Raw genomic sequence first — 18412 nt, 5'->3', positions numbered from 1 at the left:
ACCGCCAGACCCCACAGTTGATAACCCACGATAACTGCGAATAGATGATAAGTTGGATTAACTATATTCCTAGTGAATTTGTCACTGTGTGTTACATGAACCACCTCAAGTATGGATTGATCATTCAATCCCGCATATGTCTATAGCTCGAAAGGGATTACCATTCCATTTTCATCTTATTGGAAATTCTATTGAAATATAATTCAAGGCAGGGAAGTGAAAGCTACTTCCTACTACATCGGTAATTTCATTACTCAATGTTGGCATATCATGTAAAAACAGTGCAAGTCGTAATGCGTGAAAAATACTTCTAACGCTATAGAATACATCATTCATTCATCATCTTTTCAGCCGTTAATTGTCCACTGCTGAACATAGGCCTTCCCTATAAGGGGGGTTTTTCCAGTAGTTGCCACGCTTGGCAGGCGGGTTGGCAACCGCAGTTAGGCTTTGGAGATGTTTAAAGAGGAACACTGATGCCCATCTCTCGACCATTAAGCTTCCTTAATCGCCTCCTACGACACCCACGGAAAAGGAAGAGGTGGCCTATTCTATGCCGGGACCACAATACATTGATTCCCATACATTGATTCTTTTAATTTTGCTGTTTAAAGGGAACGATTTCCATTTACCACCAGGTTCTTCTTTTTCCTTTCAAGTTCTCAATAAACAAAAAATCATATGTGTACAAAAACTTTGTTCCCTGTATCGATCCATTACAGTTATTGCATGTTGTACTATCACGCAATATTAAATGCCATTCTATGGCATGGTGACAATAGTAACTCATATCAGGTATCAGTTCAGTCTATTTTTACCACTGACTGCCTTAAAACCTCTAATGTTTCCATAAAAATTTTATAATGCTTTTTAAAACTAAACTTGTTTTAAAATGGCTTATAACTTTAACATTCTTATTCCAGTTGGTGAGAGTTTAATTATATGATTTAAAATCTACAATTAAAATACCTATATTTTTTTAAATACTTCCAAAAGACTCTAGTTTAAATTTTTATGGATTTTAAGTTATAGGCGTGTTTAAAGGCCGGGGCGGGGTTAAATTATCAGTTTCATTACAGATACCCGAAATGAAAGCATTTCGCATCCTAGCACCTCAATACGTATGTCCAAAACAAGAGGACGACGTGATTGAGAAGGCTGATAACACAATTATCACGTAAGTAATCCATACTTTTTTTTTATACAACTTAGAATGGCAAACAAGCTGACGGCGCACCTGATGGAAAGTGGTAACCGTCGCCTATAGACATGAGAAGTACCATGGACATAACAGAGTATACTGTTTCGCCCATGATACCCCCCATGCGTTGCCATTCCTGAGGACTCAGATGTTATTCCTCTGTACCCTCTAAATTCACGCCATATCCCACCCTTCAAACCGAAACACAGCCATACAAACACAACTACTTCACGGTAGAAACACGAATGAGACAGAGGAAGCAATCCGCTTTTTGTACAAAGTCTCCCTCTACTTATTGTGTTGGTCCAGAAAGTATTTTAAAAATTCCAATCAGTGATGAGTACTGTACCTTATGGGTTAAAAATTATACAGTTAATTAATCTCTAGTCAAAGTTTCAAATCTAAATTGTACATATAATCAGCAATTTAATTTTATATTAATACTACCTTTTACCCGCGACATCGTTGGCTTAATACGTTTGCTGACCAGGATGAAAAATAGCCTCCTATTTTCCAAATTTCATAGTGATTGTTTAAGCTATTAAGACGCTACAAACAAACATACTTTCACATTTATAATATAAGTACTAATTACAGCCTTCAATCTACATCTAGCGACGTATTAAAAGTGCAATGGACAGTGCGCTGGAAAACATTAATATCACCTACTCAGCGCTTTACGATTATGTTGTGGCGGACAGTGAGAGAGCTTGAAAAGAAATTGAATGGGCCACAAGTGGAACCTAATGTTTACTTTATCGAAAACAGTGATGTGAGTTTTAACTAGGTTAATAACTAGTTTTTACCTGCGACTTCGGAGTATAAAAATTAAATATAAAAACTTAATATATACCTACGCTGTGGTATATGTATATACATATGTATGTTTGATTGTCTACATATTTATGTGTGTTTGTATATTTACCTTTATAGTTGTTAATGTGTAAGTAAATTAAATCATTTTTTTTTAATAAATGATAATGAAATGGTAGCTCCGCCTGCGCTATCGGTATACACTGGTGAAGCACTGGTGAGGAATGAAAAAGATGAATAAGGATGAAAAGGCAGCTCAGTTAACCTATCATGATGAATTCAACGATAAATTGATCACGATAATAATTTTTAGGGGGAACGGCATGGAGGTCGATCTGATAGGGTATATTGATAGCAATGGGGACTAACAATCCCTTATCCCCAATCATATTTAGTTGTTTAAATTATATTGTGATTACATGCTTGTTTAGCTGTATGTTTATGATTTGATCATGCTGTGTACGCAAATTTTTAGAGGGTTAGCTTGAACAAACATTATTGTACCGTATGTTTTTTTTTTGATGGGTGAAAATGGTATGGTAACCCCGCCTGCGCTAACGGGATACGCTGGCGGAGCACCAGAGAAGGGTGATAGATGAGAATGAAAACAGGCCAGTTAGCCTATCATGATGAATTCATCAGGAATTTAGCATGATAGTTTCCAGGGAGAACCGCGAGGTCGACCTGGTTGGGTATATTGCTAGCAATGGGATTCTCAGTCTCCATTACTAACAATCCCTTTCCCCCCAATGGATGGAAGTTAAATGGTAACTCCGCCTATGCTATTGGTATATGTTAACGGAGTATTAGAGAGATCAGAGAGGATAAAGTCATAATTTGGTTCATCATGAGACATCTTTTAGAATTTTTATAACTAGATAGTCTTTTTAAAAAAAAAAACACTCTTATCATTAAAAATTTAGTCTTGTTCTTAACAAATAGGTAGGTACTTATTTTTTTATGAAATAAAAATGGAATGGTAACCACACGGGTAAAAAATACTATAATGTGCATTGCTAGTAAGAGAGCCGTTATACCGTATTACTAGTAATTACTTTATGCCAACACCTACTACTTGTATTTAAAATGTATAGTCATTCCCTTATTCAAAAACATTAAAACCTACAAACCTATTTCAATTATTACTGTTTTCTCGCTTTTATTCAAACTAAGAATTTAGCGCAAAGAAAAGAAACAAAACAGTTCAATAGCAAAAATAAGTTTATGAGAGATATCAAACCTCTATTGTTATGAATAAGGCGGTTAGCATTACTAATATTTTTTTTTATAATACACTATTATAGTTACTCAGTGGAGTTGAATATATATTTAACGTCTCAGAAATAGAACCAAATAGTGACACGGACGAACCCAAATCTTTCAACATTGACAATACACAAGGTGATCAGAAGCTAACAATGGAGGGCCGAACTGATAAATTTTCACTTATCTTGGTGGGAAGCCAAGACACATATGTAGATATGGAATTTGTATTAGATGCACAGGTGACCTCATGTCAGGCAACGCAAGATTATTATGTAAGCTAAACATTATATACCCATTTATATTAAATACATATTTATTTATTAAGTACTCCTAACTAGTACATTCCTTAAGTAAGTATCGCTTTTTCCGAGAGTAGGTACCTACGTAAGTACTAAGTATAACGAAGCCGACCCTTTAGCTTAAAAAAAACAACACTCACAAACACTTAACACAAAGTTTAGTTTTATATCTCTAAATTTTAAAGTTAACAGAAATTGTAATTTGACAACCTTCTCTCATAGCTGCTGCCCATAAAGTTCTCTTAGCCGCCTCTTTCGACACTCACGGGAAAGAAAGAGATGGCTCATTCTATGCCTGGACTACACGGCATTCCTTACATAATAAATAACCTAAAATTAATAAAATACACATATATAGTTTTCGTTAGGTGTGTTGACATGCATTGCAAGTTGTGTGGTCAAACGATACACTAGTTTTTGGTATTGATAAAAAACTTACCATATCATTAGGGTACTTACTGCGATTTGAGACTACAATCTATACAAGCCATGTATACATATAAAATCTTATTTTTTCAGTTTATGTGGACTATTAAAAACGAACTTGGAGAAAGCATTAACGTTTCCCATATAAGAGGCTCCAGACTAAGTATCCCTAAGTACTCTCTGAAAGCCGGCTTCACTTACGACATTAATTGTGAGTTATACAAGAAATCTGACGATTGCTTTATTACTCAGGTACGTATATTTATAATTTTTATTATTTAAGTTGGTACATTTTAATATTATCCTACAAATGTACTAACATTACGAAAATCCTATTAATATACAAATTTGTAAGGATGGAGGGATGGACATACATACATACATACATATCTGTCACGCCTGTCTCCCATTAGGGTAGGCAGAAACAATGGACAATGGAGGGATGGACATGTGTTTGTTATTCTTTCGCGCAAAAAAACCTGGTTTGTTTTTCAATTATCTTTTCTATTTAAATTTATTAATCATATTAATTTAATATATTAGTACACGGATAGATTACATCCTACCTTTTTTAATGAATGATAATGGAATGCCCCGCCTGCGCTGTAGGTATACGCTGGCGGGGCACCAGTGAGAATGACAGTAGAGAATGAAAAGACAGGTCAGTTACCCACCGTGACGAATCTAACAATAAATCAATCATAATGGTTTCCAGAGGGAACCACGAGGAGGTCGACCTGACAGAGTATTTTGCTAACAATGGGGTTACTAATCCCCATTACTAACAATCCCTTTTCCCCTCAAATCCTAGCTTGGCTTATAAGATACTTTATGTACTGATTCACAAGGACGATAACGAGATATGAGGCGTATTCGTTGTCGTTCATTCCATGTCAGTCTAAAGGTTTCATCGTACTCAATTATGAACATAACAAAATGGCTGCTTCGGTAGACTAGTCTATTATAATTATACGGATCGTGTTTCTCATTTGAAAGAAGCCGCCGGCTTTGGTCGGCGTACCCCGTAAGGATACTAACATGAATTGAAAAATTCAAATACTTATTCTATCTGCAATTATAGACTTTTATTAATTTGTTGGACAAAAGAAAAATAATAAGTAGATAAGACTGAATAAAGGTCGTGTAGCAGCGTCCCTTTTAAAACCTCACCGAAGCCTAACTGCGATTGCCAACTCGCCTGGCAAACGTGGCAACTACTAGCAAAATCCTCCTTATGAGGGAATTCTATATTCGACAGTGGACATATAATGGTTGATATGGTGAGTTAAGGTTGAATAAATAGTTATACATCAATTTATATTGACAGATTTAACAGCAAGTACCATGATAATTTTACACTTTATTAATAAAACAGCCAGAATTTTGTGCTGTCCTCCTGGTATGGTAGGTAGGTGTAGGAAATAATAAACAATAATATGTCACAATGCGACTCACACGACCACCCGCCCGGACGTCACTCAGAGGAGTGTCTGAAGCGAGGGGCTTGCAGTCTAAACTTTAATGAGTACATCACATCAGAGATCGGGTATATTAACCTTCATGAGTATAGGTATCATAATATTTTTGTTTCAAGACAACCCTTCCATTTCGTGTGCATCATCGTGGTATAGAAGTCTACTTAAACGTGGATACTATTATTATCACTGTACACTCTCCATTTAATATCCAGGCGCTTGTGATAAATCATGACAACTACGAGAGTTTGTCGGTAAGTACATAGTCATTTAGAAAGCTATGAAACATTAAGATAAATAATTTAAAACCATTTTAAAATTGGGAGATAATTTTATTAATTTTTATGTTGTAAGTGGATGTATATTACTTTTGTGTATATCTACCTATAGGGAAGAATAGAAATATGCCTTCCTGGCATAGAATGGGCCACGCCTTCCTTTCCCGTCGGTGTCGTAACAGGCAACTAAAGAAACTTAATATTCGAGGAATGGGCATCAGCGTCCCTATTAAAAACATCACCGAAGCCTAACTACGGTTGCCAACCCGCCTACCAAGGGGGGAAAGGAATTGTTAGTAATGGAGACTGAGAATCCCATTGCTAGCAATATACATAACCAGGTTCTCCCTGGAAACTATCATGGTTAATTCCTGATGAATTCATCATGATGGGGTAACTGGCCTGTTTTCATTCTCATCTATCACCCTTCACTAGTGCTCCGCCAGCCTATCCCGTTAGCGCAGGCGAGGTTACCATACCAATTTCACCCATAAAAAAACCCGCCTACCAAGCGTGATAATTATTAGCAAAAGCTTCCTTATGGGGAAGGCCTATGTTCAGCAGTGGACCTGTTAACTTAGTTTAATAATTAATATATTAAAATAATAATAAAAAAAACACGCATAAATACAAGTGTAAAGAGCACTTTTGTGATTTCTCATAGCAAAGTCTACGAATTCGTAATTGCGCGTAATACCGCTGGTATTGCAGGCGTTTATAGGTAAGCGCTTACCATCAGGTGGTGGTACCATCTTGCGTTAACATAGGAAAAAGAATGTCTTAAAAAACATGACAGTAAATGAAGATATATATATATATATATATATATATATATATATATATATATAACTATCTATAGATAAGAAATTGTATACTTTATAAATGACTATTTTAGTAACTATTTTGGGATAAAATAAAATCTTATTTTAGCTTTTGATTTTCTACTTATAAACAGATTATGTGCCTATAATACTGACGACGTAATCGTTTATACTACAGCTCCAATGGAATTGTTTACACGAAGGGGAGTCATGTGATTACTTTGAGAATATCGACGACAATTCAATATACTTTCCATCAGGATTTCCAAACGAGGGGCAGTAAGTATTATATACTTTTAATATTAAGCAGGTATATTTATCGCTTGCAAGATTAGATTGTTTTTTATTTTCTTTTTTATTCAATTTCCTAGGTAATTTAATCAAAATATTATGAATTTCTAATTTGGATAACCAACTATTACATTTTTCATCCTCTGTTTCCATAATATAAAAAAATATAGTGATATATTTCTAAATAAAACCTAATCTACATGAACAGCATCGTTTCATAATTAATATGATATAAAACCACATGATTTTCTTTGCAGGTACATACTTACACTCCTGGTTAATGTAAAGCAATATTCTGTTACTGCAAATGCTACAATAATAGTCATGGAATCCATTTTGCCTGTATTACAGGTAAACTATTAACTAAAACAAACACTTATTTAATGTTATTCTTCAAAGCAAATTAAATTAAATTAAAAATTAAAAATAAATAAATTAAATTATTATATTAACCCTTAAAAGCCAGATTTTTTAAATCAAATTAAAAAATATATAAGTGTACCCTTTACTGTGTTTACTAATGGGAAAAAAAAATCAAAACGATATTTTTATATATTTATTTTGAAAAAAAACATTTGGTAACATGTAAACAGCCAAATATTAAAATAAAATCAATTGTAAGCGCCCAATGCGATTTATAACCCCGGTATCAAATTTAAAACTTCAGGTATTTAAGGGTTAAGTACATATAAAGTGTCTTTTTTAGCGTATTTAGTTACAAGCATTTGTCGAATATTATCATTCTGGTAAACATAATAGTCGGCATGCTGTCATAATTCTATGTCATATTCAAAAGGTATTTGAATCGAGCGTGCAAGAGGCGAGCCTACCACCTCCTCTCAGTTTAATTTGTTAACAGCATTTTCCACCTTACAGAAACCGGAACATTGATACACAGTGTTTGATGCTGACCAGATTTGAAATCATGACCTTTAACCTTTAAAAGTCGGTATAGTATATGTAGGTACTATTTTCATACCACGAAACTGGCATACAAGCATACAGCCCGTCTGACGGTAGACTGTTGTCTATGGACGCCTGCAACATTAGGGTTTTTTTCTGGGTGAAACTGGTATGGTAACGGTAACCCCGCCTGCGCTAATGGAATACGGTGGCGGAGCACCAGTGTAGGGTGATAGATGATAATGAAAACAGGTCAGTTAGCCTATCATGATGAATTCATCAGGAATTAACCATGATAGTTTCCAGGGGGAACCGCGAGGACGTCGACCTGGTGGGTATATTGCTAGCAATGGGATTCGCAGTCTCTATTACTAACAATCTCTTTCCCCCCCGCAACATTAGGGTTGTCACGTGCGCGTTGCCAACCTTGAAGAAACCAGAAAGGGTATATAAACCTTTTTGAAGAATCCCATACATAGTTTCTAGGGAAAACCACGACAGAGAGCTCATTCCACAGCCTGAGCGTTCGCGGGAAAAAAACTCCTTTAAGAGCGCACTGTACTACTGCAAAAAAATTGAAATTTTTCAAACTCTGTATTCTGAAATCCTAAATATCTGCGACTATACAGCAATGTACCCAGCTCGGACAGCTGTAAGATAAGATGCAGGTTTAAATCCTATCAGATCGAGCTGTTTAGATGTTATTTTTTTATTATTTTTAGATAAGTCCAATGCAACGATTATTGAACGAAGGTAGTGTTGTATCTATAACAGCTACAGGGAGTAATGTATCTCCCGCCTGCAGCCTCGGATTGTACTTTGCTTCTGAAGAGTATCTAAGTAACACGGACTTAGTGATTAACGATACATGCAAAAATTGCCAGGTAATTTAATTATAAACCATACTACATAACAGTGTTTACAAGTAAAAATCCTTTAAAATAGCAACCTCAAAAAAGCCTCTAAAATAAAAATACTATGGACGTCAATGATGATGGATAGTGTTGATCATTTTATTCTAAAGGTACTTGCCACTTTCCAATAAATGACCTTTCAGCTAGTTTACTGTTCCAAATTGAATTTAAAAAAAAAGATTGTGCTTAAATTAGATTCGGATGTTTTTTGAAGATTCCCTAAAGTAGGAGATTATTTTTGTAAGTAGAGCGTAAACAACTTTTAAACCAATAACAGTTTAAAAGTTCAATATTTACCATCTATTATTATTACCAAAAATAATCGGAACATTTCCTTCCTACATAGCATGGAGAAGAACTATTAGAATCACTAACAATCCATTCTCTAGAGGAGAACTTCCTTAACGAACTGACAGACTTCTCCAACGACACTGAACGGCGGCAAATAACAGTTGATATGGACGCTGCAGTGGGACGTGTGCGTTTTGTCGCTGACTGCGGGTGCTCTTTAACATATGGCTGTGACCGAGAAGGGACAGCGTACGCTGAAATCAACTTTGTTCTGAACGAAAGTCCCAAAACTGGAGAAGTAATGGTGAGCTTACCAAAACCTTTATTCGGTGTACAGAGTGATGTGTCAGAAATAAAGAGTGTAACTTCCCGAATTAGTAAACACTAATAATATCTATTAGATATTATCAACTATATATGATATATGTATAAAAGAATTTATAGATATACCATGAAGCCTCGAAATTTCAGAGTGCCCATATGAAGTTTTCACAACTAGTTTACAGATAAATCTATTTTCTTCGTTGATCCCAAACAAACCTGACTATAAAGAAACTCAAGCATGGCGCCAATGTCCCAACCCACCTTATAATTTAATACGATCTACCAAAAAATAAACAAGATGACAAAAAATAAAATTCATAATATTTTAATTAATAAATGTTATTATAGCCAAAATCAATACATTAATGATAAACATAAATAATCATCATTAGTCAAAAATTTTGTCTCATTTTAATTTATTTTGTTTCACTACATAATTTAAAATTTTATGTTTTATGTTATTATTAAATAATACATGTACTTTATTTATAATTGTTTCATATATTGTACGCTTATATAGCAGAACATGGAGATTCTATTTGATGTAATATGTACCTTAATTTGACCTATGATCCACAATAAAGACATCAACAAAAATCCAACTTTAATAAATCGGTAGGTAGATAAAATATTGTACCTATATAAATATAATTCAGTATAGCTTTTATTTCATTAAGGTATCACCGAATTCTGGCACAGCTTTAGAAACAGTTTACCGCATTAGTACAACCGCAGCAAGTGATCCCCAAGGACCACTGCGTTATTCTTTCTACTGTGGCTTAAGTAACAAAGACTCACTTTTACTGGGATCATATATGGAACACCTTGCCGTTGAGACTCTCCTTCCATATATTGGTTCGTATTTTTTAGCCTAATCTAAAATACCTATTAAAAGTGAAACCTAAATATTAAGAAAAGTCCATTTTATAAAATTTACTAATAGTACCCAGGTTTTTTTTTTATTTTTATTTTTTTATGGGTGAAAATGGAATGGTAACCCCGCCTGCGCTAACGGGATACGCTGGCGGAGCACCAGTGAAAGGTGATCGATGAGAATGAAAACAGGCCAGTTAGCCCATCATGTTGAATTCATCAGGAATTAAGCATGATAGTTTCCAGGGGGAACCGCGAGGAGGTCGACCTGGTTGGGTATATTGCTAGCAATGGGATTCTTAGTCTCCATTACTAACAATCACTTTCTCCCCATAGTACCCAGAATTTTCTTTTTTATTTCTATGTAGTTACAAGTTTTCCAATGTTTAGATAATTTTTAATTAAACAAAAATATTAAATACCAGGTTACGAGATGATGATTGTTGATTACAGGCTTTACAGAATATTCATAGAACTATATGGACATTCTGTTTTTGCAGAGGACGGCATCACAGTTTGGGTTGAAGTATGTGATTCTCTAGGTGCATGTTCGTCCAGTAATGAACAAGTAATACATTTATCGCCGGGTACAGGTCGCACTGTATCTACATTAATAAATGACATGCATGCATATGTTGACCGCTGTGAAATGTTAATGCTTCGCCGCTTAATTGTATCTGCTATAGAAACATATACTGTAAGTATAAAAACATGTTTTTATTTAATATGGACATACTATTTATTTTCAGTAAATCATGGTCCATTACCAAGCAGACTTTAGATTACTACAAGGGACACTTCGGAACAACAGAGGGAAGGGATTTTTGGTAATGGGAAGATTAGTCCCCCTTGCTATCAATATACCCTATCAGGTCGACCTCCACACGGTTCCCCCTGGGAACCATTATGACTAATTTCTCGTTGAATTCGTCATGATGGGCTAACTGACCTACCTTTTCATTCTCACTATTCATTCCTCACCGGTGCCCCGCCAGTGTATACCGATAGCGCAGGAGGGGTGGGGTTACCATACCATTATCACCTATAAAAAAAAAGTCTGGAACAACATGTTTAAGGTTATAGGCATCTTAATATTTTTCATTCTATTTTTGAAAATAACATCGCGCTTGATAAGATCTGTTAATTTTTTTTTTTAATTATTTAAAATATCGAACGAGAAAATCAATTAAAAATTACTTATATTCTCTTATTTTCTGTAAGCAAAACTACGAAACATATTTCCATGAATTTTCATTAAGCTAAATACATAAAATACCCCTAAAAAACTAAGTATATGTCATATATAGATTCCATATATTACAAAAACGTCCAATCCAATATGGTTATGTAAGAATAATTCGATACCTACTCTAAAGTCATATATACACATTCTTTTACAGAATACGAAGCAAACAGAACCGTTATCAAATTTCACAACCACTTTACTTGGAGCACTAAGAAACATGGATGAAAAACATTGTATTGCTGACAACTATGACCAGTTTTCAGCCTTATTGCATTGGCTTAATAGCGCAGGAGTTGACATAGGCAGTTTATACTAATTTTCATTTCATCAGAACACACTTTTAAATATCACTGTATACAAGCTTAAATTAAATTCGATTAAATTAAGCTATCACCAACAATTTTTACAGTTGTCTCTTAACATTGCATAAAATAATACATCGAGAACAAATGTTTCTTCATTACTTGATTCAATCGATAGAATCATGTTAAGACTAACTTTTAAAGTGTTAATGTTAGGTACCTATAATAATAGAAAAACTATGGACGAGCCCAAAAATACGAATAATACGTACGCAAGTTACATACGCATTTGATTTCTTATATAAATTATAAAGATAATTTGTGAAACGTAATTATGCTTCACCTTAAATGAAATATTAGTGTTCTGTGAATGACGCAAAGATGTTTAAGAGGTATAAATCATAAAAATTTGCTACATTTTGTTTGTTTCTTTTTTATGATAAAGTTATTACAATAATTGGCTAACTATATCTACTATAATATTTGTACTTTTATTCCATTTATATTACTATTATACATATTATCTAATGTATCAAGTAACCCAGTAGGCTACCTTGAAAATATATATTAAAAAAAATCTGTCTTTTTTTCTAGAGTAATAGTTTCCACTACAAATAAAGTTATGCGAAAATAGTGAAAAAATAAGTGAAAAAATTATATCTTACATTTTCAAGACAGCTCATATCATCTTGTTATAGTTTTAATGAATAGTTAAAATTATAAGTAAGTAGATAAATAACAAATTATTAAATATATGTAGCATTAAATAGAAAATAAATAAATGAAAAAAAAAAAACAATTTAACAGAGTATTTATAGTTTTATTAATCCTATTTCGTCTTCGAGAACAAACAGAATTATATTGGTACGAAACACATATTAATTAAAAATTCATCAAGAGCTGTTCAAGTGACAACCAAATAACATTTTATCTAGCCAAGTAGATAAGAACAATTACATCAATTGGATATTTTTAAACTTACACAATAATGTAAACAAATAAAACCTTAACAGTGTATTATGCACTCGTGCTCATCAAAAACAATTACATACTTCCGTTAATAAAATTTTAATTACATTGTACATACATATTTACATATAGAATACATTGCATATTTCCGTAATTATATTATAATAATTTACTAGTAAAATAAAATGTCAAGATTAGATATACACAATGTCAGATTAATCCAGAGCACAGCCTGGAGCAAATTCTATCAAGGGGTCTGCTTTAGAGTATCAAGTTTATGGTATTAAATAAAACTGTTACATGTAACTTTTCTGTATTTCATATGGGCAAATTTAAAAATAATACTATACATATCGGATGGGATAAAATTATTTATAGTGGAGGGCAGACAACGGGAAAGACTCATAATAGGTGCCTCAAGTGGACATACGCCGGTAAGACATATTACTATACAAGATGGGAATATCTTCAAACACACTGTGCAGATTCTCCTGCGAGGAATCAGAATCTATAAAACATCAGCAAGTCTACTCTTGAATTTAATATTGATATCAATCAATCTATTGCCATTGTCAATTTTTTACTCCATCCATGAAGCAATGACAAGGATTTACGTTACAATTAATTACAATTGTTTCGATAGGTCCCCGTGCAAAAAGGATCCCAAAAAATGCGATATATAATAAGAAAGACGATTCATATCGACTTCTATGAGCTATTCATATTCACTATTCTTCAAAGTGTTCTTGGCTCATCACATTTTTTAACTTGAAAGTGTTGGCGCACAGTGTCTATAGCATTTACTAGTCTTGCTATGTAGCTAGCCCACCACCGAGTGTACAGTGTTAAATTTCCTTTTTCGATTTAATTATTATTTAAATATCAACCATTACAATACTACATGTTCAAGAAGACAGTCTTAAATGTAATATACTTATTTTTCACTTAATATTAAATATTCTTATAATGCAATTATTTATTTGATGTCTAAAATTTATATTTTAAATTACTAATTCAGAGTTTTATATCACAATGAAAACCCTTTACTACAAAATTAATTTTCTGGTACTATTATGTAAAAACAATTGCCATTTTAATAAAAAATTTTGACATTTATTACACTCTTGCCATAATTAATTGCATTAATAAAAAATATTTAAATTTAAAATCTTACAAAAATTAGGTACCTAGGTGTTATTATTCTGTAGACTTAAAAAACTGTTTACATCCAATGATTCATACTTGACATAGACATAAAATTTATTTTCATAGAATAAGAAAATGACCAATTGCCAAATAAAATAGGGACTAGAGCTATAACGTTGTGTTTATTAAATAAGTATATTGTAAACACGTGTAGTGAAATAAATATACTCCATCAGTAAATATAAAATTAATACGTAATGTGATAAACAATAAAATGTCAATAGGCTATTTGTGAGTCCGCGAGTTCCAATTTAGACAACATTATCAATTGAGAGTGTGATCAATCGCGGGACTCATCAGTAGTAAAAAAAAAAAACAAAAAAAATGTCAAAGCAGAACCATCTCAAACTTGAATTCTGTATAACTATTGTTTCTTGAAGGCTCACATAATTACACATTAACTCCGTTTATTTTAAGTTTTTTCACTCTACGTGTTGTACCCTCACCATCAGAACTGTCTGTATCGTGGGAACTACCTTCTGACTTTATGCCAAGACCCAACTCGTGCGGGTCCACATAGTTGCCTGTTGCTCGGGCCTTTTCGAGGGCACGAACTGTAAATCACAAGCATATTGTTAATGTATAAAATTTTTAATGACCTGCGTAGTACAATAAGCAAGCAAGGACTATCTACCTTATTTATAAAAACTGAATCTTCCTACACATATATATATATATATATATATATATATATATATATATATATATATATATATATATATATATATATATATATATATATATATATATATATATAAACTATCAACGTAATTTGCATCCTTGTTTGTGTTGTATCCCTGTTAACCTAGATGGCGACACACAAAACTGCAAGTGCAAGAGAACACTGAGGCTGATCCTAAGGCGTCATTTCTCTAAAGTTCATAAAATAATAATTCTGCAAAATTTTTGTTTTATAAACCATCATAATTCATACCACTTTTTATACTACTTTGGTGGCAAATAAGCATACAAACCGTCTGATGGTAAATGGAATTACCATACCCTATAGACGCCTGTAATAACAGGGATGTCACGCGCACTTTGCCTACCTTTTCCATCAGGTGTGTCATCAGCTCATTTATTTTTCTAGTACCATAAAAAAATTATACCATATGATCCAGACTTAGAATGGGCTACCACTTTTCCCATGGGTATCGTAAGAGGCGACTAGGGTAACATAATAGTCGAGGAATAGGCAGTAGCACCCCTCTTAAAATGTCACCAAAAACTAACTATGATAGCCAAACTGCCTGCCAAGTGTGGTAACTAGTGGCAAAACCCCTCTTAGGGAGAGGCCTATGTCCAGCAGCGGACAGTTAACTGCTGATACAGATGATATGCTAAAAATAAAATGGTAACTCCCAAACACAAGGAACAACTCACTTTGTGTTTCAAGGATTGTATTCTGTCTCTTCAAATCCTCAATGTCCTGCTGGTGAGAGTTATTTTTCCGCCTCATGAATTGTATGTATTCTGCAGCCTTCTTAAGGATCTGAGCTCGACTTGCCTAAAATTAAGTTTTATGAAAATATTAGTTGTACAATTTTAAAGTATTAAATAATAATTTGGCTTAATAATTTTGCTTTTTATAAGTGAAAAAATTTCCCTTCCCATTAATATAAAAAATTATAATGGTGAATGTGTCTGTTTATTAGCAGTTTATTATTGCCTTATTATTGCCTACTGTTTATTATTGCCTTATGATATTACAAAATTCATTATCCATGGAAAGAATTAAATGGAAATAAGTAACAGTACATAACATTGGATGGTAATACAAGATAAGTCCTCTATGATCAACCTCATCTATCGATATATACAAATTCACAAATATATATATATATAAGAAAAAAAATTAATGAAATCTAATAATGTCATATTTACAGTATTAGTATAATATTAAGGAAATTTATTGCATTTATCTCCAAGGAAGGCATTAATTGATTAGTATGTTCTGTTCCCTAGGTATTCATGTAGTTTAGTTTTGTAATTTTAATGTCACCTACATCTGTGAGAGATTTAGGTACTTTATTATATATTCTAGATGCCATCCCTAGAACACTTTTAGTGAATAATGTAGTTCTATGTAATTTTGAAGGGATTTTGTCTTGTCGTCTATTATTTTTAAATTTATTATATTTATTTAAATTATTTTTAACAAATACTATATGTATCCATTTAAGAGCTGCGCTCTTACCACTCACTACGATTTTCAGCGAGTCTCTTCACCTCTTGATATGACACTACACCAACTCCTTCCTTGATCTGCCTGATGTAACTATGTCTCGGTCTCCCTCTCCCCCTTCTTCCTTCTATCTTACCTTCTATTATAATGTTCATAAGTTCGTCGTGTCGTATCAAGTGTCCTAACATTTTTCCCCTTCTGTCCTCAATAGTTCTAATAATTTGTCTTTTTTCCTTAACCCTAAGCAGGACCTCCTCATTGCTAATTCGATAACAAATACTGCCAGTTCAAAAATATATAATGCAGGTAATGTCAATATGTTATGTTTTTTGAGTAGTGGTTTACAGCTGTCTACCGATTTAATATTGCAAGCTGGCCTTAGACATATCTTTTGAACTTTAAAAATGTTTCATTCAGTACAATTCCCTAGAAAATTATACCGTAGTGTATTGTCAAGGTTACATAAGCATGGTAAGCCACTAGTATATATATATTAAAACTATATATATATATATTAAAACCCATCAAAGAATAATATTTAAATTTGAAATCAATTGAAATAAATATAGACATTTGACATGTGTTGAAATTAACGATAATCTTTTTTCTGTAATCAATATCCAGAGGAAACCAATATATAAAACATCCACAGTACATAATTACACATGCCTACTGTACAACGAAAAACAGCAGCTTAATATTAAAAAAATTAGATGGGCTATATAAAACAGTATCATACTGATTGTAAAAATAATTCTCGAAATTGTTTCAGAATTAGCAAAGATATATGTATAACTATACACAAATCAAAATAGAAACAAATTGAAAACCAACCAACAATTTCAATCTTGACAAATATAGTACGAGACTTATTTTCTTTTCATTTAATAGTTTTCTCTTGTACGAGACTAATGTGTGGAATAAGAATAACACTTTCAATTAAGAAAAAGGAACAAAATTAGTTGAAGATTAACATAAATATCATAAAAAAAGTAATGTTGTATTTATTATGTATACAATTTTCTATAAATAATTAGTAATTAGTTATTATTTCTCACATAGTAATTAGTTTTCTTTTAATTTCAAGGTCAAATTCAAATACCACACATTGGAGAATAAGTTACATATAACTTATTGAAAAATATAGTACTACTATATAATAAATAACACTTCATAACTAAATTATTTAAGACAATTAATTCACATATTGACCTTCAAGATAAAATAACTTTCAAAACAAAATTTTAATTGAATAATGTTATGGAGTACTAATATCAACAAAATAATATCATAGAATAATATAAATAATAGAATAACACATGTAAACATACCACTTTCTCATTTTGAAGAGCTGGCACAGATTCTCTTAAAGATGTAAAACTATCCTTTATGTGGTCTCTCCGTTTCCTTTCCAAAGCATTATGGTGGGCTCTTTTCTCAGCCTAGAATAAAAAAAATACAAATACATATGAACTAAACAGATATAAATAATCAAATATTTGAAATTAAATTACATTATTTATGTGAATATGTTGGTGTGGTGTTTTCCCCAACTCAAATGTACATATATTGATAAAAATTAAATTACCTGAGAAAAATAGCCACTGCCACTAAGGTTATTTCTAGCGTGTGTACGAGAATCTGAGTCATTTTCAGCCTGAAATAAATATGAAATGTAAATTTCGTATCAAAAGTAATCGTAGGTATCACAAAATAAACACACATCACATAAGCTCAAATTATCCGTCAAAGAAACCTACATCACTTTCGATATCAATGTCGCGGTCGTCGTCACTCATCATTTTTTACAGTACTTTAAATACCGACCCAAAAGTATTAATAAACAATCATGAGTGAAATTTACAAGATACAATGTAAGTAAAAATTTAATACCAAAGTCGATAAGTGATGAACATTAACTAAGTACGTAGAAAAAGAATAGTAATAAAAGAACGCGTGACAGAATTAGTCAGGTTGATTGATATGCAAATCAGTACAAAATAAATTGTCACTAGAAATCCTGGTCACGAATGAAAAAGATATAATAGTGAATTCAAAAGTTAGTAAGAGATAGATAGGTTACATGAAGATACATTTATATTTAGCTACTTAATCCTCGTTCAGAAACAAGAGGAAAATTTTAGAACGCATAAAATAAAAACTCAATGGAGAAATTTTCTGAATATTTCTTTTCGATAAATAATGAAAATTTAAGAAAGATTAACCAAAAATCTAAAGGAGACAATAAATTATCTCTATACATAAAAGAGTTATAGGAATTGTGCTACTTTAACTGGAAACATTAGTATAAAATAAGAGTTGAAAAAAT

At 32.5% G+C, this 18412-nt stretch overlaps 3 protein-coding genes across 8 annotated transcripts in view; 2 read left to right on the top strand and 1 right to left on the bottom strand.

Moving 5' to 3' along the window:
* Positions 1 to 18412, top strand: part of LOC113519625 (uncharacterized) — a 46105-nt gene that overhangs the window by 19505 nt on the left and 8188 nt on the right. The window lies entirely within an intron of this gene.
* LOC113519771 (uncharacterized) lies at positions 777 to 12532 on the top strand. Of its 6 annotated transcripts, XM_026904967.3 has the most exons (13): positions 785 to 926; positions 1080 to 1177; positions 1799 to 1973; positions 3319 to 3552; positions 4099 to 4257; positions 5600 to 5734; positions 6758 to 6858; positions 7128 to 7221; positions 8496 to 8657; positions 9034 to 9282; positions 9980 to 10157; positions 10676 to 10872; positions 11576 to 12532. In XM_026904967.3, exons 1-13 carry the CDS (start codon positions 864 to 866, stop codon positions 11735 to 11737), a joined length of 2007 nt encoding a protein of 668 aa, XP_026760768.2. In that variant the 5' UTR covers positions 785 to 863; the 3' UTR covers positions 11738 to 12532. The 6 variants fall into 6 exon arrangements, 4 of the variants coding, with proteins under 4 accessions (XP_052756385.1, XP_052756386.1, XP_052756384.1 ...); XR_008253519.1 differs by lacking the exons at positions 9980 to 10157; positions 11576 to 12532 and adding an exon at positions 9823 to 9917 and having other exon boundaries at positions 777 to 926; positions 10676 to 10801; XR_008253518.1 differs by lacking the exons at positions 10676 to 10872; positions 11576 to 12532 and adding an exon at positions 9823 to 9917 and having other exon boundaries at positions 777 to 926; positions 10002 to 10138.
* On the bottom strand, positions 12523 to 18057 carry LOC113519735 (protein max). Its single transcript, XM_026904916.3, has 5 exons — positions 17844 to 18057; positions 17672 to 17740; positions 17415 to 17525; positions 15282 to 15405; positions 12523 to 14452 (listed from the first exon to the last, which is right to left on the bottom strand). Exons 1-5 carry the CDS (start codon positions 17883 to 17885, stop codon positions 14289 to 14291), a joined length of 510 nt encoding a protein of 169 aa, XP_026760717.1. The 5' UTR covers positions 17886 to 18057; the 3' UTR covers positions 12523 to 14288.

The sequence above is a fragment of the Galleria mellonella genome, unplaced genomic scaffold, assembly GCF_026898425.1.
Source record: "Galleria mellonella isolate WM207_F2 unplaced genomic scaffold, CSIRO_AGI_GalMel_v1 utg65, whole genome shotgun sequence".
Taxonomy (NCBI): Eukaryota; Metazoa; Arthropoda; class Insecta; order Lepidoptera; family Pyralidae; genus Galleria; species Galleria mellonella.
The sequence above is the reverse complement of the archived record's forward strand: the minus strand, read 5'-3'. Positions and strand labels throughout refer to the sequence as shown.